Genomic DNA, 22,494 nt, shown 5'->3' on the forward strand with positions numbered 1-22,494 from the left:
TACCACTGTCATGAAGTACAATATGTGACGAGAAAATCTCAGAATGGCCTGGATAAGTAAAAATGTTTTAAAGTTATTACCACCAGTGATGGCCAGTTCGCATTGTTAGCCCACGAACACATGTCAGCTGCCATCTTTTTTCACAAGTCCGGCGATGCACAGGTAAGCCCTTACCTGTGCCTGTGCGCGAGCCGGTCTGAAATCAAATGCGGTCACCGGGAGCAGGTAGTTCCGAGAACAGCCCGATGAAGGCCCCCGGCGGCTATTCTCGGAACTGCCTGCTCCCGTTGACCGCATTTGATTTTATACCGGCTCGCGCACAGGCACAGGTAAGGGCTTACCTGTGCATCGCCCGGATTGTGAAAAAAAATGGCAGCCAGCATGTGTTCGCGGGCGAACAATTCGAACTGGTCATCACTGATTACCACATAAAGTGACATATGCCAGATTTGCTAAAAATAGCAGAAAGGTGAAAAATGGCTTGGTCCTGAAAGGGTTAAAGGGAGTCTGTCACCTATTTTGTACATATTAAACTGTCATCATTGCCCTGTAGCTGATATAAACAGTTAAGAGATCCTACCTTTCTTTGTTTTCTGTGTATCTGATGTTGAAAAAACAAACTCTGATGATATATGCCAATGACTTTCAAGTGCCCAGGGTGTTTTTCACTGATGCAAGTGCCTATGCCCTCCGGAGAGTACCGCTGATCTCTTCTCCCATGTTTCCCTGTAAGAAACAGTCCAGGGTCTTTAGGTCACTGACTCTGCTCACTTCACTGCCGGGCCCAGACATGAGTTGTACACTGCCCCCTGTGGGAAGCTGCATCAGTGAACTGACAGTGTATGCCTAGGCACGGCGGTGAAGCGAGCTGGCATGGGATTTCGGGGAGCAGAGCCAGTGACATAAGGACAGTGGCCATCTTACAGTGAAACATGGGAGGAGATATCAATGGCAGCCTCCAGAGGGCATGGGTACTTGCCTCAGTGAGGAAGGCCCTGGGACACTTGCAAGTCATTAGGATATATCATCAAACTTTGTTTTTTCAACATCAGATACACAGAAAACAGAAAGAAAGGTATGATCTGTTAAATGTTTATATCAGCTACGGGGCAATGACAGTTTAATACAGTATGTGTAAAGTAGGTGACAGACTCCCTTTAATTATTTTACACAGTTTAGTATTTTACTGTGCAAGATTAATAAATATATTGAAGAGAATAAGGTTACTTTAAGGCCCCTTTCACACGGGCGAGTATTCCGCACGGATGCGATGCGTGAGGTGAACGCATTGCACCCGCACTGAATACCGACCCATTCATTTCTATGGGGCTGTTCAGATGAGCGGTGATTTTCACGCATCACTTATGCGTTGCGTGAAAATCATAGCATGCTCTATATTCTGCGTTTTTCACGCAACGCAGGCCCCATAGAAGTGAATGGGGTTGCGTGAAAATCGCAAGAATCCGCAAGCAAGTGCGGATGCGGTGCGATTTTCACGCATGGTTGCTAGGTGACAGTCTATAAACTGTATTATTTTCCCTTATAACATGGTTATAAGGGAAAGTAATCGCATTCTGAATACAGAACTATCGGCTAAAGGACCTTTGGTGACGTCAGATCACATGCTCCAATCACATGGTACATCCCCGTGGTGATGGACCATGTGATTGGAGCATGTGATCTGACGTCACCACAAGTCCTAGCCGATAGTTAATCTTTTGAGAAGTAAAGAAGAGACCAGGAGCTACGCGAACAAGAGGAGAAGGTGAGTTAATTTTTTTTTTTTTTTTTTAACCCTCAATTGATCACCTACTAAGCATTCTGTATTCAGAATGCTATTATTTTCCCTTATAACCATGTTATAAGGGAAAATAATAAAATCTACACAACACCTAACCCAAGCCCGAACTTCTGTTTGGGTACCAAACATGCGTGATTTTTCTCACGCGAGTGCAAAACGCATTACAATGTTTTGCACTCGCGCGGAAAAATAGCGGGTGTTCCCGCAACGCACCCGCACATTTTCCCGCAACGCCCGTGTGAAAGAGGCCTAAGAACTCACATTGTTTTTCTGTATGGCTGCTCAAATATCTTCTAGATGTTCAAATTCTGATAGAGATATGTCTCTATGGCAGGTTTACCTTGGGTAGTCCCGAAGACCTATTTTCACATACTCTAGGGCAGGGGTCAGCAATCTTTATCACTCCAACTGCTGTAAAAAAACAACTCCTAGCATGCAAACATGCTTGGCTGTTCTCACAACTCCCATAGCAGTAAATGGAGCATTCTGGGAGTTTTCGTTTCAGAACACCTGGAGTGCCGGAGGTTGTTGATCCCTGGTCTAGAGAATTGTAAATTAATGGTCAGGGGATCCGAATATCTTGGCTAAATTGGAAAGTAGCCACAAACAGCATCCCTCGCTCTGGAGAACCAATCTTGTCCTGCATTACACAGACAATACATTGATTTGCATGGGCAAAGTGCAATGCTTGATTTTCCCCGTGATGGCATTGCTGGAAAAATGAATAAACACTTAGGTTAAATGCACATGTTCAGGATTTAGGTGCCGAAATCAGTGCGAACGATCCGCATCAATTGGTGCGGATTTTACTCTCTCCATTGAAGTGAATTGAAAAAATCCAGCACAAGCGCCATGCGCCTTTCCCTGCAGTGCCTGCATGCCGAGCCATGAGATTTCCTCCATCTTCTCACCTTCTCCTCCCATGTGACTGTGACCAAGGTCTTGGAATTGACCGAAATGTCGGACGCATGTCACATATACCTTAGGCATCTTGTTGCCAATTTATTTGGAGGATATTGAAAATAAAAAAATATTTTACTTGCATCCAATTTTGAGTGTTCAGTGGTTTTTCTTGAAACCCAGGACAGCACCCAAGCGTGATGGACCTCCCATCCAGGACAGGAAACCTGAGGATATAAAAAGTTCACACCCCCACCACCCCTCAGTTATTTGCAAGGAAAAGACCCTCCAGAGGCATGATAACACAACAAAAGAAAAAAAAGAGATAGAGCCCAGCCAGGGAACCAATATGGTACATTCTTTCCCTAACCAAACTGGGATATAATAACTTTAATAATAAGCCCCATTAAAGAAAAAAAAGGGTTGGGAAAATTTTGGGGTGATGTCATGGGTTTCAAGAAAAATAATTACCGGTAAGCAATTTATGTTTTCCCCTTACCCATGACAGCACCTATGCGGACTAAACTATGAATGAACTTAAGATTAGGGGGGGGACCACAGCTTGCAGTACCCTCCTCCCAAAGGCAGCATCAGAGTCCAGATGCAACCACTAGTGTTTTAAGAAAGTATAGGGCGAAGACCATGTGGCCGCTAGGCAAATCTGCCCAAGTAATAGCTACTGCTCTAGTTGAGTGGGCCCCAAACCCCTGTGGAATGGGCAGACCTCTCGCAGAATAAGCACAAGATCTGGCAAACTTAACCCATCTTGCAATCGAAGCTATGCAAAGCTTTCTTTCCCTTACCAGATCCCTGAAACTGGATCAGGAGATTTTCATCTATTCTGTAATCCTTAGTGGATTCCAAGTAAGTGATTAAACATCTTCTAACGTCTAGACAATGAAAATTTTGTTCTCTAGAATTATTGGGATTAACACAAAAAGAAGGTAGAATTATGTCCTGGTTTCTATGGAAGTCAGAAACCACCTTCGGCAACAAAAAAGGTAAAGGCCTTAAAATGACTTTTTCTTCCAATCTATTTGTATATGGAGGGAAGGCTGAAAGGGCCTGGTTCTCAAAAACTCGCCTAGCAGATGTAATAATTAACAAAAAATTCATTTTTAAAGGGAGCATCATGATTGGTATCGCCTTAACAAGTTCAAATGGGGAATGAGTCAAGGCAGTTAATACTACATTTAAATCCCATGGGGGAGACAGAGGTCTTAAAGAGGGCCATAATCTGGAGGCTGCTTTTTATCCAAGAATGCTCTGCTACTTTAAAATCAACTCCGGGCCGCTACTTGGACTTTTAGAGTTGTACTTTTTAGATTCTTGTCCAGGACTGCTTGCAAAAAACGTAGTATGTCCGGTACATAAGGTGCCTACAAAGGGTCAGGAGACCTTCCCAAAAACTTAGAGAATGTATCCAAAATCTTAACATACTTTTTAGCCGTGACCTTTTTCCTGCTGGCCAGTAAAGTGGAAACTACCTCATTCGACAAGCCCCTCCTAGCTCATATTATCCTTTCAATTTCCAGACTGCTAGTTGTAAAAGACCTGGTCTGGGGTGAAAAACTAGACCCTGATACAGAAGGTTGTTGTCACGGCCTCTGTTGTGTGCGCCGTGACACGGTTGCCGTGTATGCTGTGTTGTTGCAGCATGTAGGTGGCTCCTCCTTTCTCCTTCCCTGTCTGGTGCCGGAGGGGTTAATTATCTGGCTGGTGTGGATTTAGGTGCGTCTTGGGTGTGGCCTCTTGGCTCTTTATATTTTGTGAGATTGAGGTCAGTTGCTCTTCAAACTTTGTGAGAGCTGGAGTGCTGCTCCTATCCTGGATACACCATCTGTCCAGTGGGAGGGCCTCCTAGCTAGACATCAATGTCACCTTGATGTCTCCCCTATGTTCCCTATGTCTTTACCTTCCTTTGTATCTATGTTTGGTGTGGGTTATGTGCGGGGTCTGTTGTATGTCTAGTTGTCGTTACATGTCTGGCATGTGGTGTCTGTCTTCCAGCAGGTTTGCTAGACATTTTCCCCTGTGACTCCCTAACCTGTGGAAGGGGGTGTCAGGGTTCCCCGGAGGGGAAATCACAAGTCGATGAGCAGCTTTGCCTGGGGCCACCATGCTTTATGTCTGCAGGGGGCCCGGTTGTCGTTGTGGCCACGGCGGGTAAATGCATGTTGTTTCTGGGCTCTTACCTGCCGTTTCAGTGGCTGTTCACTGGCTGTCCTTTTCCTTGCAGCTAGGCCAGTGGAGACTCCTGTTCATCTGCGTCTGGGATCTCCTGCTCCTAACCTTATTTCAGGGATACTCAGGGTCCCAGGTTCCTGTTCCTGTGTACCTACCATCTGGGTCTGCTCATACAGCTAGAAGTCAGGGCCAGGATTAGGGCGGCTCTAGGAGGCGACCTGCTCCCTTTTCCTGGTTTTCAGGCCTAGCTGCTTCCCCGTTCTCCTCACTTTACGGTGGGGAGTTTCCCCCCACTCCCCACCGTGACAGTATATCTAGCTAGGAGGCCCTCCCACTGGACAGAAGGTATATCCAGGATAGGAGCAGCACTCCAGCTCTCACAAAGGCTGAAGGGCAACTGACCTCACGCTCACAACACAACATATAAAGAGCCAAGAGGCCACACCCAAGACACACCTAAATCCACTCCAGCCAGATAATTAACCTCTCCGGCACCAGACAGGGAAAGACCCAGGTGAAAGGAGGAGCCACCTACAAACTGCAACAACACGTTGCCTGCACGGCAACCGTGTCACGGCACACACAACAGAGGCCGTGACAGTTGTCCCACACTGGAAGCATCCATGGGGGTTCCGTCGCTAGGTTTTGTAACATGGAGAACCAGGCTCTTTTGGGCCATCTTGGAGCTATTAAAATCAAAGAAGTCCTCTACTGGACAACTTTCTTCAGGACTTTGGCAATGAGTAAATACGGAGGGAAGGCATATCCGAACTCCTGATCTCATGACTGGGTTAATGTGTCTATCCCTGTCGGGAAGACCATTCTGTTGAGTGAAAAAAATCTGTCCACCTTTTAGTTTTCCCTTGTCGCAAAAAGATCTATAGTTAGTAGACCCCATTTCTGTACTATGGGCTGGAAAATTGAATTGTGAAGGCACCATTCTCCCTGCTTTAACTCTTTCCTGTTAAAAAATAATAATAAAATGGCCAGGGCATTGTCCTTCCCTCTGAGGTGAACTGCTCCGAGAATAAATTGGTTCCTCTCTGCAAATTGAAAAATCTCCTGGGATGTCAACAGATCTCTAATATAAGACACTGCTGTTGTAGTGTCTGAATATATTATTACAATTCTTTCTGCCAATGTTGATGGGATTTTTAATATAGCCTCCTTTATTGCACTTAGTTCCGTGTAGTTTGAGGAACGGTTTATGGACTGAATGTTCCATCTTCCCTGCAAGAAGTCTCCCCATCCCCAAAAGCTTGCGTCCGTGGCGATTGCTATCTGATTCTGAGACAGCCCCTGGATAAATTTGTTGGGATTGTCCACCATAGTAATTACATCCTTGCTACTGAATTCAGATGGAAGTTGTAGTCCAAAGATAGGGGAGAACCGTCCCAGTTCCAGAATGTCCTCCTGCAATGGTCTTGAATGAAACTGCGCATAGGTTACATTAAACTTAGTACTGACATAGCCTGTCTAAGGGAACACCCATAACTGAGAAAGAGATCCTGTATTTCATCCACCAATAACATCACCTTCTGTTCTGGCAGGAAACATCTCTGATTCTGGGAATCTAGTAGTATACCCAAAAACACGCATCTCTGAGATGGAATTAACTTGGATTTTTTCCAATTTATCTTCCATCCTAAAGACTGCAAAATCAATTGATCTGTCTTCTGCTTCAAAGACGATTCTGTCTGGGAAATTATTAAAATAAGGGACTAGAGTGATTCTTTTTAATCTTACATAGGCTGCTACTTCCGCTATAATCTTGGTAAACACCAGAGAAGCCTGCCTGTGATATTCCAAAAGGGGAGGGCTTTCTATTGCAGATGAAGAAGAGAGCCCTGAACCCAAACTCACTTTTTTGGCAGATTTTCCATTTTAATAATTGTTTTTATAGTTACAAAGCAAGGGTTAACAGCCAAACCAAACTCAATATTTATGGCCTTGATTCTGTAGTTTACAGAAACACCCTAAATGTGGTCGTAAACCGCTGTACGGGCACACGGCAGGGCGCAGAAGGAAAGGAATGCCATACGGTTTTTGGAAGGCAGGTTTTGCTGGACTGTTTTTTTTGACACCATGTCCCATTTGAAGCCCCCCTGATGCACCCCTAGAGTAGAAACTCCAAAAAAGAGGCCCCATTTTAGAAACTTTAACAAAAAATAGCTGACAGGTTAGATCATGTGATATTTTTATAGACCAGGTTGTCATGGATGCGGCGATACCTAATATGTATATATTTTTTTTATTTATGTAAGTTTTACACAATGATTTCATTTTTGAAGCAAAAAAAAAATATATGTTTTAGTGTTTCCATAGTCTGAGATCCATCATTTTTTCAGTTTTTGGGTGATTACCTTGGGGAGGGTATTATTGGCACTATTTTGGAGTGCGTGTGACTTTTTGATCGCTTGCTATTACACTTTTTGTGATGTAAGGTGACAAAAAATGGTTTATTTAGCACAGTTTTTATTTTAAATTTTTTACGGTGTTCATCTGAGGGGTTAGGTCATGTGATATTTTTATAGAGCCGGTCGATACGGACGTGGCGATACATAATATGTATACATTTTTTTTTATTTATGTAAGTTTTACACAATATCATTTTTGAAACAAAAAAATAAAAATCATGTTTTAGTGTCTCCATATTCTGAGAGCCATAGTTTTTTCAGTTTTTGGGCGATTATCTTAGGTAGGGTCTCATTTTTTGCGGGATGAGATGACGGTTTGATTGGCACTATTTTGGGGTGCATATGACTTTTTGATCGCTTGCTATTACACTTTTTGTGATGTAAGGTGACAAAAAATTGTTTATTTAGCACGGTTTTTATTTTTTATGGTGTTCATCTGAGAAGTTAGGTCATGTGATATTTTTATAGAGCCGGTCGATACGAACACGGCGATACCAAATATGTATACTTTTTTATTTATTTATGTAAGTTTTACACAATAACAGCTTTTTAAAAATAAAATAAAATGATGTTTTAGTGTCTCCATATTCTGAGCCATAGTTTTTTTTATTTTTTGGCCAATTGTCTCAGGTAGGGGCTAATTTTTTGCGGGATGAGGTGACGGTTAGATTAGTACTATGTTGTTGGGCAAACGCCTTTTTGATCGCTTGCTGTTGTACTTTTTGTGATGTAAGGTGAAAAAAAAAATGGTTTATTTAGCACAGTTTTTTTTTTTTTTTTTTACGGTGTTCATCTGAGGGCTTAGGTCATGTGATATGTTTATAGAGCCGGTCGATACGGACGCGGCGATACCTAATATGTATACTTTTTCCCCCCCCCCTATTTTTTACCTTAACTTTATTTGGGGAAAATGACGTTTTTGTTTATTTTTACTTGAAACTTTTTGGGGGGAAAACTTTATTTTTTTCAACTTTTTGTTTCGACTTTATTTTTTGTCCCACTTTGGGACTTGAACTTTGGGGGGTATATTCCTTTACAATGCATTCCAATACTTCTGTATTGGAATGCATTGGCTGTATGAGTAATACTGTGTGTATTGCTCATACAGCCTCCGGGGCCTGTGAGATCCAGGGGGCTGGATCTCACAGGCTCTTCACTGGAAGGCAGCGCGATGCCTTCCTTAGACATCGCGCTGCCTTCCATGCCATCGGGTCCCCCTCACAGCCGCATGGGGACCCGATGGGACCGCCGCCGCAACCACAGGTAAAGCCGCAAACCGCAGGTCTAAATTGACCTGCGGTTTGCGGCGATCGTCGATAAAACCGCAGGTCAATTCAGACCTGCGGTTTGCGGCTTTACCTGTGGTTGCGGCGGCGGTCCCATCGAGTCCCATTGCGGCTGTGGGGGGGGACCCGATGGCATGGAAGGCAGCGCGATGTCTAAGGAAGGCATCGCGCTGCCTTCCGGTGAAGAGCCTGTGAGATCCAGCCCCCTGGATCTCACAAGCCCCGGAGGCTGTATGAGTAATACACACAGTCCTGACTTACAATGTAAGTCAATGGGGACGGATCCGTTTTCACTGACACAATATGGTGCAATTGAAAACGGATCTGCCTTCCATTGACTTTCAATGTAAGTCAAAACGGATCCGTTTGCATTATCATGTTTTTGTTCATGGTAATGCAAACGGATCCATTCTGAACAGATACAAGCATTTGCATTATCGGTGCGGATCCGTCTGTGCATATACCAGACGGATCCGCACCTAACACAGGTGTGAAAGTAGCCTAAAGTATAAGGCCCCTTTCACACGAGCGAGTATTCCGTGCGGATGCGATGCGGGAGGGGAACGCATTGCACCCGCACTGAATACCGACCCATTCATTTCTATGGGGCTGTGCACACGAGCGGTGATTTTCACGCATCACTTTTACGTTGCGTGAAAATCGCAGCATGCTCCTCTTTGTGCGTTTTTCACCTAACGCAGGCCCCATAGAAATGAATGGGGTTGCGTGAAAATCGCAAGCATCCGCAAGCAAGTGCGGATGCGGTGCGATTTTCACGCACGGTTGCTAGGTGACAGTCTATTCACTGTATTATTTTCCCTTATAACATGGTTATAAGGGAAAATAATAGCATTCTGAATACAGAATGCTTAGTAGGTGATCAATTGAGGGTTAAAAAAAATAAAAAAATTAACTCACCTTCTCCTCTTGTTCGCGTAGCTCCCGGTCTATTCTTTACTTCTCAAAAGATGAACTATCGGCTAGGACCTGTGGTGACGTCAGATCACATGCTCCAATCACAGGGTCCATCACCACGGTGATGGACTATGTGATTGGAGCATGCGATCTGACGTCACCAAAGGTCCTTTAGCCCATAGGTCATTAAAGAAGTAAACAAGAGACCGGGAGGTACGCGAACAAGAGGAGAAGGTGAGTTAATTTTTTTATTTTTTTTTAACCCTCAATTGATCACCTTTTGTATTCAGAATGCTATTATTTTCCCTTATAACTAGGGGTGCACCGAAATGAAAATTCTGGTCCGAAACCGAAAATTCAGGATGCCCTTGACCGAAAACCGAAACTGCCTTTTTGCCCAAATACTTTTAAAATACTTTTTTTTAAATGATTTTATTAATAATTCTTTTTCATGAATGAAATTCATCTGTGGGTGGCGCTGTTATGGAGAGGGGGATCTGTGGGTGGCGCTGTTATGGGAGGGGGATCTGTGGGTGGCGCTGTTATGGAGAGGGGGATCTGTGGGTGGCGCTGTTATGGAGAGGGGGATCTGTGGGTGGCGCTGTTATGGAGAGGGGGGTCTGTGGGTGGCGCTGTTATGGAGAGGGGGATCTGTGGGTGGCGCTGTTATGGAGAGGGGGATCTGTGGGTGGCGCTGTTATGGAGAGGGGGATCTGTGGGTGGCGCTGTTATGGAGAGGGGGATCTGTGGGTGGCGCTGTTATGGAGAGGGGGATCTGTGGGTGGCGCTGTTATGGAGAGGGGGATCTGTGGGTGGCGCTGTTATGGAGAGGGGGATCTGTGGGTGGCGCTGTTATGGAGGGGGGATCTGTGGGTGGCGCTGTTATGGAGAGGGGGATCTGTGGGTGGCGCTGTTATGGAGAGGGGGATCTGTGCACTGTTATGGAAAGGGGATATGTGCACTGTTATGGGCATAACAGTGCACAGATCCCTTTCCCTATAACAGTGCACAGATCCCTTTCCCCATAACAGTGCACAGATCCCCCCTCCCCATAGCAGTGCACAGATCCCCCCTCCCCATAGCAGTGCACAGATCCCCCCTCCCCATAGCAGTGCCATAGACCGATCCCCCTACCCATAACAGCCCCGGCCCTGCTGCTCACAGCATCACTCACTGCATCTTTATTTTACCTTACAATCGTGACGCTCCGGTAACAACTCTGCAGGCAGAGCGGAGGGCGGCGTAACGTCACTTACTCACGTGACGCACCTGCTCCGCCCACTTTATGAATGAAGGAGGCGGAGCAGGCGCGTCACGTGAGTAAGTGACGTTACGCCGGCCTCCGCTCTGCCTGCAGAGTTGTTAGTTACTGGAGCCTCACGATTGTAAGGTAAAATAAAGATGCAGTGACAAAGTAAACCGCCCGCCCGGCGCCCGCCCGCAGATGGTGGGTGACAAATCCCACACCCCATATTTTCGGCCGATATGTAACAATATCGGCCGAAGTGGATTAGGTGCATTTTCGGCCGATATTTTCGGCTGCCGAAATTTCGGTGCACCCCTACTTATAACCATGTTATAAGGGAAAATAATACAATCTACAGAACACCTAACCCAAGCCCGAACTTCTGTGAAGAAGTTCGGGTTTGGGTACCAAACATGCGTGATTTTTCTCACGCGAGTGCAAAACGCATTACAATGTTTTGCACTCGCGCGGAAAAATCACGGGTGTTCCCGCAACGCACCCGCACATTTTCCCACAACGCACGTGTGAAAGAGGCCTAACAGGAAAAGATTAAGAGAATTTACACTAGACATACACTGAACACATTTTTGAGATTTTAAAAGGGTTGTCCGAGTTATGGAAAAAAAAAATATAACACTGTAAATCTGATGGGCAGCGATATATAACTGAGCTAAGCAAGTTTTAGGTAAAAAAAAAAAAATACTCATTTCCCTGGTTCTCTACTGGCCCTTTGTTTACATGCAACAACCTCTGCCCCTCCTCTTGCTCTGCAAAGGGAGTGAATAAGTCTGCCCTGAGTGACATGTCTGCCTGCTGGGATATTTAGAAGCATGTTGTATGTGTAGGACTACAAGTCCCAGCTGTACAATGACACTGCTGATACACATAGAATCTTCCCCCTACCTGTTGTGCAATGCTCTGCAGAACTCCTCTGTCAGCCCCTGTGCCCAGCATTTGTCTCCTCACTGCCTGCAGCTACTCAGTAAAGCCTTCAGCCCCGAGTCTGTGCTGCTGAAGGGGTTAAGAATCCAGGGAGAGCGCAACAAACAGTAGCCGGCAGTGCAGGGGGAGTGGCCAGCACTGTGACGTCTAGACTCATATTTGATCTCTCAGGCTTGTAGTCTTGTGCACGAAACATTATCAGAGCAGGGAGAGAAGCTGACATCACAGGTCATGTGACCCTCAGTGAAATCTGAGAAAGGAGCAACTGGAGATGCAGTAAGTGCATGGTAATGCTGTTACATTTGATTAGTTAGAAACATACAAAGAACAAAAAAAATACTCGGACAACCCCTTTAAGATCACAAACTCAAGTTTGTGGTATATATTAGCTTGACACAACTCAATATTATTTTTCATTGTTTTATGTGTTCTGTTTATATGTGAGTTTTAGATGCAAATGTTTGTTGTGACGCATTTTTTAACCCCTTCAGTACCAAGCCACTCTTCACCTTAAATCCCAGGCCGATTTTTGCAAATCTGACTTGTCAGTTTTTGTGTTAAGAACTTTGGAAAGCTTTTTCTTATACAAGCCATTCTGAGATAGTTTTTTCGTTACAATTTGTACTTCATGTTGGTGATAAATTTGAGTCAATATGTTTTACCTTTATTTATAAAAAAAAAATCCCCAAATTACAGAAAATTTAGAAAAATTCACCATTTTCTAATATATGAATTTCTCTGCTTGTATGGCACAGAGTCATACCTTACAAAATAGTTATTACTGTACATGTTCTATAGGTCTACTTTATGTCTGCATCATTTTGAAAATGTCATTTAACTTTTAACACGTTAGAAGGCTTAGAAATTTAGAAGCCATTTTTAAAATTTTCAAGAAAATTTCCCAAACCATTTTTTAAGCACCAATTCAGTAATAAAATGATTTTACGGGGCTTACTTAAAGGAAACCACCCATAAATTACCCCATTTTAGAAACTACACCCCTCTGCTGTTACAAACTTTGTTAACCCCTGAGGTGTTTTACAAGAATTAAAAGAAAATGGAGGTAAAAATTATTTTTGTAAATTTTTTATCATATAAATTTTTCTTGCAACACAGCAAGGGTTAAAAGCAAAATAAACCTCAATATGTATTACTCTGATTCTTCAGTTTACAGAAATAACTCATATGTGGTGGTAAACTGCTGTAGGGGCACATGGCAGTGTTCAGATGAAAGGAGCGCCATATGGTTTTTGGAGACAGATGTGTGTTTTGTGCGGGACAAACTGTAGGCTTTATTGGTACCATTTCTGGGGTAAAAACAACTTTTTGATCACTGTTACTCAACTTTTTTGGGGGGACAAGGTGACAAAAAAAAATTCAAACTGTGTTTTTATAGTTTTTTTTCCCCCTGTTATGGCGTACACTGTGCAGGAACATTTCTATATATTATAGCAGTTCAGACATTTTGAGACGTGGTGATACCTGTCATGTTTATTTTGCTATTGTTTATATTTTTTTATATGTCAAATAACTTTTAATATTTTTTGTGTTTTTAAAAAAAATCTTTTGAATCCTTGTGCCATTCACCCTAACAGAGATCTATTAGGGTGAATGACATTCAGATGCGCTCCCTGCTGATCTGTGCCTCGTTCACAGCTTAGCAGGAAGCTTACCATGGCAGGCCTGGGGACCATCAGCAGCACCCAGGCTGCCATGGTAATTGATCGAAGGTCCGCAATTTCATTGCGGGGGCTCTGACCTCATAGATGCCCCAATCTCTATTGAATGCGACATCTGAGGGTTAAATGACAGGTTTTGGTGTGATCATCGTTCCCCGTCATTGTGACCGGATGTCTGGTACATTATACAGCCGGCACCCACCGCGTATAGAGTGGGCTCAGCTTGGCAGGCTGCTCCATAAAATTCCCTGCGCACAATACCGCACCGTACCGTACCGTGTGTGGCATTATACGTTAAAGTGTTAATGGAAGGCACATGGTGTTATTAAATTTTAAACTTCCATGTGCCTCATATTAATAGTAAATTACACCATCATTTACCCATTATATGAGGACATGATGGGGTCACTTGCTATTAATATGAGGCACATGGAGGTAATAATGTAATAGGACCATGTGCCTCACATTAATACAGACACACAGCATGAGCCACATATAAAACTGCAAGAAACCAGCAAGATATTCCTGGATGCTGAAAAGTTAAAGAACCTTTGATGATGTCATTGCCATGTGATCAGTAACAAGTGGACGTTATTGGTCACATGGCGATGACATCATCAAAGGTCCTTTACCTTATAAGCATACAGCACATCGAGGACGCGGTGAGTTTCCCTCTCCCCTGCTCTTCTATTCTTCCCCCTCCTTCCCTCCCTGAGACTTCCCTATTGAGCGAAGAGTATTGATTGGTGGCAGTGGACGGCCGCGTCCCAGTGAGGAAGAAGGAAAGGTCTCCCTCCTTATCCACTGTGCGACCACTTATGAGAACACTGGACGTGCTGCGATGTGCGCGCGCTATGTTTTCCGATAGTGTCCGAAAAATGCCAATCCTAGTAGCATATCTGGTATCAAAGTATCAAAACTTCGATACCCGGTGCAACCCTAATAGACTGCGGAGTGTTTACATTTCAGATTATGAACATTTAGTATGCTGTTGTTAGTAGTTGGTTAGTATGATTTATTAGTAATTTTATTTTTATTTCCACATGTCAAAACTAGGTACCAGAGATGCAAAAAGGAAAAAGAAAGAAGATAGTAGGATTATTTAAAACATAATTACATTTTGGACGTAACTAGGTAGTAATATTTGGTATAAAAGCTAGATGGCTACAGAGGGGATGTCATGCATCTATACAAAGGATATCCTCTATTTTGGTTTTCTATACATCAATCTTTGTTAAAACATATGACACAATCCTACTGGCTCATTTGTATTTTTGGGTTGTAAGGGTGACACCCAAGGCTTTGCTAATAAAGAGGGCCTTCTGTCATTTGGAATTAGAAGAGTGTGGAGGAAGGCTCAAATACCACCATGTGTCATGTCTTCTCATTCTTTTGCTGCTAGACTAAATTTTAAAGAGCACTGCAGACAAAATGGTTAGATCCCTTGTTTAGGGAAAAACAAACAAACATTCTACGAAGGAAGGAAGACGAAGAAATGGCAGTAAAAGAGTTAAGGTAAAATTAGCAAATTTTTTGGGGTTGTTTTGTACAACTCAAAGTACATACCCAGCTATGGCATAGAGTCTACCACGTAAAACTGTGGCTCCAACATAGCAGCGTGGTGAAGTCATGCTGGTCATTGTTGTCCAAGAGTCTGTACGAATATTGTAGGCTTCTACAGATGACAGATGAGCAGTGCCATCAAAACCTCCTACCACATATATGTGATCATTAAGGAGTGCCACTCCAGCACCTGCAGTTACAAAACAAAGACACACATCCTTGAGGAGCTACATATAACTGAATAGAAAACACATTAAAAACAAATTTAATTACCTGAACGTTTAGTGGCCATGGGTGTCACGTGGCTCCAATGCCCAGTATGAGGATCATATCTTTCAACAGAACTCAGAATGTTTAAACCATCGTAACCACCTGAAATGCACATTCAATGGTCATGTAAAAACTAGCGCTTAAAGGGGTTGTCTCACTTCAGCTAATGGCATTTATTATGTAGAGAAAGTTAATACAAGGCACTTACTAATGTTTGTCCATATTGCTTCCTTTGCTGGATGGATTTGTTTTTCCATCACATTATACACTGCTAGTTTCCATGGTTACAGCCACCCTGTTATTTTCCTATAGTGTGCATTCACAGCCACCGATGCTGGATTGTAGGGTGGTCGTAACCATGGAAATGAGCAATGTATAAGGCGATGGAAAAATGATTTAAACCTTTCAACCCCGGGCCAGTTTTTACCTTCCTGCCGGGGCCATTTTTTGCAAATCTGACATATGTCACTTTATGTGGTAATAACTTTAAAACGCTTTTACTTATCCAGGCCATTCTGAGATTGTTTTCTCGTCACATATTGTACTTCATGACAGTGGTAAAATGGAGTAAAAAAAAATCTTTTTTATTTATAAAAAAAATTGGAAAAATTAGCAAATTTCAATTTGTCTACTTTTATAATAGTAATAACTCCAAAAATAGTTATTACTTTACATTCCCACATACGTCTACTTCATGTTTGGATCATTTTGTGAATGCGATTTTATTTTTTGGGGACGTTAGAAGGCTTAGAATCCAATCCAAGCCCACTTTTTAACCCCTTAAGGACTCTTTTTGCAAATCTGACCAGTGTGACTTATCCAGGCAATTTTGAGATTGTTTTTCCGTCACATATTGTACTTCATGGCACTGGTAAAATGAAGTTAAAAAAATTAATTTTTATTTATAAAAAAAATACCAAATTTACCAAAAATTTGGAAAAAATTGCAAATTTCCAAGTATCAATTTCTCTACTTTTATAATACATAGTAATACCTCCAAAAATAGTTATTACTTTACATTCCCTATATGTCTACTTCATGTTTGGATCAATTTGGGAATGATATTTTATTTTTGGGGAATGTTACAAGGCTTAGAAGTTTAGAATAAAATCTTGAAATGTTTATGAAATTTTCAAAAACCCACTTTTTAGGGACCAGTTCAGGTCTGAAGTCACTTTGTGAGGCTTACATAATAGAAACCACCCAAAAATGACCCCATTCTAGAAACTACACCCCTCAAGGTATTCAAAACTGATTTTACAAACTTTGTTAACCCTTTAGGTGTTGCACAAGAGTTATTGGCAAATGGAGATGAAATTTTCCATTTTAATCAATTTTTTCCAGTAACAAAGCAATGGTTAACAGCCAAACAAAATGCTATATTTATTGCCCCGATTCTGTAGTTTGCAGAAACACCCCATATGTGGCCGTAAACTACTGTACGGGCACACAGTAGGGCGTAGAGGGAAAGGTGCGCCGTATGGTTTTTGGAAGGCAGATTTTGCTGGACTGTTTTTTTTTACACCATTTGAAGCCCCCTGATGCACCCCTAGAGTAGAAACTCCATAAAAGTGACCCCATCTAAGAAACTACACCCCTCAAGGTATTCAAAACTGATTTTACAAACTTTGTTAACCCTTTAGGTGTTGCACAAGATTTAATGGAAAATAGATACACAATTTCAAAATTTCACTTTTTTGGCAGATTTTTCATTTTAATATTTTTTTTCCAGTTACAAAGCAAGGGTTAACAGCCAAATAAAACTCATTATTTATGGCCCTGATTCTGTAGTTTACAGAAACACCCCATATGTGGTTGCAAACTAGCCCCCCTGATGCACCCCTAGAGTAGAAACTCCAAAAAAGTGACCCCATTTTAGAAACTATGGGATAGGGTGGAAGTTTTGTTGGTACTAGTTTAGGGTACATATGATTTTTGGTTGCTCTATATTACACTTTTTGTGAGGCAAGGTAACAAGAAATAGCTTTTTTGGCACCGTTTTTCTTTTTTGTTATTTGCAACATTCATCTGACAGGTTAGATCATGTGGTATTTTTATAGAGCAGGTTGTCACGGACGCGGCGATACCTAATATGTATACATTTTTTTTATTTATGTAAGTTTTACACAATGATTTCATTTTTGAAACAAAAAAAAACATGTTTTAGTGTCTCCATAGTCTGAGAGCCATAGTTTTTTCAGTTTTTGGGCGATTATCTTAGGTAGGGTCTCATTTTTTGTGGGATGAGATGACGGTTTGATTGGCACTATTTTGGGGTGCATATGACATTTTGATCGCTTGCTATTACACTTTTTGGGACGTAAGATGACAAAAAATGGCATTTTTTACACCGTTTTTATTTTTATTTTTTTACGGTGTTCACCTGAGGGGTTAGGTCATGTGATATTTTTATAGAGCCGGTCGATACGGACGCGGAGATACCCAATATGTATACTTTTTTTTATTTATGTAAGTTTTACACAATGATTTCATTTTTGAAACAAAAAAAATTATGTTTTAGTGTTTCCATAGTCTAAGAGCCATAGTTTTTTCAGTTTTTGGGCGATTTTCTTGGGTAGGGTATGATTTTTGCTGGATGAGATGACGGTTTGATTGGTACTATTTTGGCGTACATGCGACTTTTTTGATCACTTTTATTACCTTTTTTGGGAAGTAAGCTGGGCAAAAATTCAATTTCCTCATAGTTTTTATTTTTTTATTTTTATGGCGTTCACCGTGCGGGGAAAGTAACATGACCGTTTTATAGATCAGGTCGTTACAGACGCGGCGATACCTAACATGTGTAGTGTATTTTTTTTATTTTTTTTTATTCAGTGATAAATGTGTTTTTTTTTTATCTTAACTTTTTTCACTTTTTTTTTACATTTTTTTGACCCAGACCCACTTGGTTCTTGAAGATCCAGTGGGTCTGATGTCTGTATAATACAGTACAGTATATTGTGTATTGTACTGTATTTTACTTACACTTTGTCTGAACAGATCTATGCCTTTAGCACAGATCTGTTCAGCACCATGGACAGCAGGATGCCTGAGAAGGCGTCCTGTTGCCATGGGAACCTTCCCCGTGTGCTCAGTTGTGGCCACAACTGAGCAGACGGGGAAGGGTAAGGAGGTGGGCTCCCTCTGTCACCCCATCCTGTCGGGGGGCTGCAAAGGCACAGCAGCCCCCCGATGGGAGAGGGAGGGAGCCCCCTCTTACTGTTAACCTTTTCCATACAGCGGTCGGTACGGACCGCGGTATGGAAAGGGTTAAATGGCATCACAGCACAGATGTCAGCCGTTTATACCAGAGTGTCAGCAATGAGCTGACACTCTGGTATAACCACTGTACACCAATGATTATTCAACAGGAGGCGGGCGGGGGATCGCGATCCCGCCTGCCGCACCTCCCGCACCGCCTGCAACACCCCCCCTGCACCACCCGCCGCCATAAAATCATTCAGGGGTACAGGGGGGTGAAAAAAACTTTAATTTGGGGCATTTTAAAGTTTGATCCACGGGGACAGAATCGGCAGAAAGCCCAGCAAACCGCAGGTCTGAATTGACTTGAGGTTGGCTGCGATCTCCGATACTGGCGGGGGGGGGGGGGGGTCATATGACCCCCCCGGTGTTGTGACAGGATGCCCACTGAATGATTTCAGCGGGCATCCTGTTCCGATTAACCCCCGCAGCTCCGCAATCTCGATTTAAACTCATGACGTACCGTTACATCATGGGTCCTTAAAGGGGTTGTCAGAGTTATTTTTTTGTTCTTTCTATGTTCCTAACTAAGCAAATGTAACAGCTTTCCAATTCACTCACTTTGTCTGCAGTGGCTGGTTTCTCAGATTTCACTGAGGGTCACATGACCTGTGATGTCAGCTTCTCTCCCTGCTCTGATAAAGGTCGTTTACAAGCCTGTAAACGAAACGTCACTGTGCTGGCTACGCCCCCCCCCCCCTTCACTGCCGTCTACTCTCTGCTAGGATTCTTAACCCCTTCAGCTGCACAGCTCTGCAGGCAGTGAGGAGACAATGCTAGGCACTGGAGCTGACATACTAGAGAGAGCATTACACAAGAAGGTAGGGGGAAGATCCTGTGTGTATTAGCAGTGTCATTATACAGGTGGGACATGTAGTTCTACACTTACAAGTTGCTGTTGATTCTCCCAGCACTCAGGGCAGCTCTTGTATGCACTCCCTTAGCAGTGTCATTATACAGCTGGGACTTGTAGTCCTACACATACAACATGCTGCAGAGTCTCCCAGCAGGTAGACATGTCACTCAGGGCAGCTCTTGTATTCACTCCCTTAGCAGTGCAGCAGGGAGGGGCAGAGATTGTTTTTATTGCATGTAAACAAAGGGCCAGAAAAGAACCAGGGAAATGAGGAAATATATATTTTTTTTTTGCATAAAACTTGCTTAGCTCAGTTATATATCAGATTTTCACTGCTATATTATTTTTTTTTCATAACTCGGATAACCCCTTTAAGGACTCGGGAAACATGCCGTACCGGTACGTCATGCGCCCCTAAGGGGTTAAGGACCAGTTCAGGTCTGAAGTCACTTTGTGAGGCTAAGCAAGGGTTAACAGCCAAACAAAACTCAAAATTTATTGCCCTGATTCTGTAGTTTACAGAAACACCCTATATGTAGACTGCTGTATGGACACACGGCAGGGCGCAGAAAGAAAAGGAGCGCCATATGGTTTTTGGAAGTAATCCAAATCAACAGCTCACGGTCCTGTCTCGGCTGCACAGGAAAGGGGAGGAATCCCCACCACGAAATCCAAATCAAAAATTCCCAGCTGCCTTACTTGCTTGAATCTTATATCTTTATTATCAAAAAGTAGTCCTCTAACGGGACACGTTTCGACACATATAGCTGAGGAAGGCAAGTAAGGCAGCTAGGAATTTTTGATTTGGATATGGTTTTTGGAAGGCAGATTTCACTGGTATAATTTTAAGCTGCCATGTCACATTTGAAGACCCCCTAGATGCACCCCTAAAGTAGAAACTCCCAAGAAATGACTATGGAAACTATGGGATAAGGTGGCAATTTTGTTGGTACTATTTTAGGGTACATATGATTTTTGGTTGCTCTATGTTACACTTTTTGTGAGGCAAGGTAACAAAAAAAACTGCTGTTTTGTCACTGTTTTTACTGTTTTGTAATTTACCACCCTAACTCCTCCCACAGTTTTTACACTACATACAACAGTAATCTACTGAAACGTGCGGATTGTTCCCGATTGGTGTGCTATTACTTTGTGGATTGTTTCGGCGAATGGTTCACGTAATAGCGGCGTTTTTGTGTAGAAATTGGTCCCATAGGAATGAATGGCGGAATGTTCAAAACTAGAGCGGGAGCTGACAAAAGCTAGAGTGTGAGCTGAAAAATCAGGACATGATTTCTAAACTGCCACCACTCCCTCATTTTCAAGCCACCTACACAAATCTTATATCAAAACGTTCAGCTATCCCTGCTGCCACAAAAAATGTCCACGGCTAAGCCATCATGGGTTTTCACCAATGCCAGCACATACAGCAGGGGCCCGGCCATCAGCGACTGCCGGACCCCTGCCGCTGATCACCGCACCGTAATAGTACTGCGCTGGGCGGCAAGTCATGTCAAGCTGCGCCATACTATTACTGGCCGGGAAGGGGTTAAATCAGCAAAGGAAGCAATATAGATAATAACAATACTTGCTGAAGGGAGACAACCCCTTTAACAGTGTTATTATTCCTCCCATTCCCACTCTTACCCAGACAATAAATAACTCCATTGGCCACAACAAGTCCTGCTCCTTCACGTGCTGTCTGCATATCACCTAACATGCTCCACTGATCAATGTTAGGGTCATAGCGTTCCATACTTGTGTGCCGCCGACTTCCATCAAATCCACCTGAGACATATATCATATCTATAAGAAAATTAAATTAAGGTTATATTTATAGAGCATTGAAAGCAAATTTTGAAAACTTAGATAAATTATGGCAATGTCTAATCTCATGTATCCATTATATTTTATGTTTTTCAAACAAAACAATACACTATCACACATTAGATTATGAGTCCAGTACCTCCTAATGTAGTGGCTCCAGCAAGGCCTCGCCTTACATTCATGGGAGCCACAGAGTACCACACACCATCCTCTTCTGAGGTGTAATCCAAGCACTCCACTGAGCTGAGTCGGGAGCGCCCATCATATCCTCCAATTACATAGACACGGTCTCCGAGTGATACTGTGGCTACATAGCGGCGCTTGCGAGTAATACTCTATAGAACAGGAATAAAACATTAAAGGGTAAATACAGTATTAAATTGTTAGTCACTTAACCTTTCAGAGGTTTTCATAATTGTAAATATTAAACACATTCTTATTTAAATCTGTAATAGGTACCATTAGTTTAGCACAAAATGGACATTTGTTCCCTAATAGAAATTGAAACCTAGGCACTAGAAAGTTTAAATAGTTCCCTCGGTTAAAATTTTACAAAAACTGCTTTGAAGGGCAATTCCTGTTTTAGGCATTTCTGGCACATCTGCAGGACACAGTATTGCCATAAATGCCAGACCACTGCATTTTGCATACGCTTTACTGGAGTGGTAGGCTGTGTCTGTCAGACATGGTATATCCTATGTTTATGCCAGAAAGATGCCTAAGATGACCTCTTTAAGGGCTACAGTTTGTAAGGGCAAAACATCGAACTCTGAGAAACTTTTAAAAAGAAATTGACATACTGATAGGGTTTACCAGTCAGAACAAGAAAGCCACATTCAACATCCTTAGAAAACTTACTCTGTATCAGTATATCCAAAGTCAGTACCCTATAAAACAACAAGGGGAAATTAATTTACCACTAATGGGAAAAAATGGTTTCGTCGTCAGCACATAAGGGGTGGAGAAGGGGGGGGGGCTTTAACTGACAGGGCAAGAATACACTGGAACTGTCCTCTGCTAGTAGTTAACTGCTTGAACCCTTATTACTGCAGCCAGTTTTGCCCTTTTTATTAAGCTGCATTTTTTTTCCTCATTGGTTAAATAACATAACTTTATAACTCATGTTATTACTGACATGGCAAAAGTCATTATAAGCAGGTTTATTATTATTATTATTAACATAATAAAGCAGGAAAGGGGATTTAATTTTTTTCCTTTGTTTATGGCTAACTAGCCAACTTGAACATGCAATCACTTGCATCCTATTAGGCACTGCGCCTCTAGCAGGGCTTAATAAGTGTACTAAGCTGATTAGGTTTCCTGGCTGCCATACCAACCACTAGA

The 22,494-nt window shown here is 42.6% G+C and overlaps 1 protein-coding gene across 8 annotated transcripts in view; it reads right to left on the reverse strand.

The window, feature by feature from the left end:
* KLHL12 (kelch like family member 12) overlaps positions 1 to 22,494 on the reverse strand; it is a 102,414-nt gene that overhangs the window by 6,460 nt on the left and 73,460 nt on the right. For all 8 annotated transcript variants that reach the window (XM_040424203.1, XM_040424205.1, XM_040424207.1 and 5 more), the window contains 4 exons: positions 21,290 to 21,485; positions 20,971 to 21,129; positions 15,210 to 15,308; positions 14,940 to 15,126 (listed from right to left, as the gene is read on the reverse strand). In XM_040424203.1, the coding sequence (XP_040280137.1) occupies positions 14,940 to 15,126; positions 15,210 to 15,308; positions 20,971 to 21,129; positions 21,290 to 21,485 (641 nt within the window). The remainder of the gene's footprint in view (positions 1 to 14,939; positions 15,127 to 15,209; positions 15,309 to 20,970; positions 21,130 to 21,289; positions 21,486 to 22,494) is intronic.

Source organism: Bufo bufo, chromosome 3 (assembly GCF_905171765.1).
Source record: "Bufo bufo chromosome 3, aBufBuf1.1, whole genome shotgun sequence".
NCBI classification, from domain to species: domain Eukaryota; kingdom Metazoa; phylum Chordata; class Amphibia; order Anura; family Bufonidae; genus Bufo; species Bufo bufo.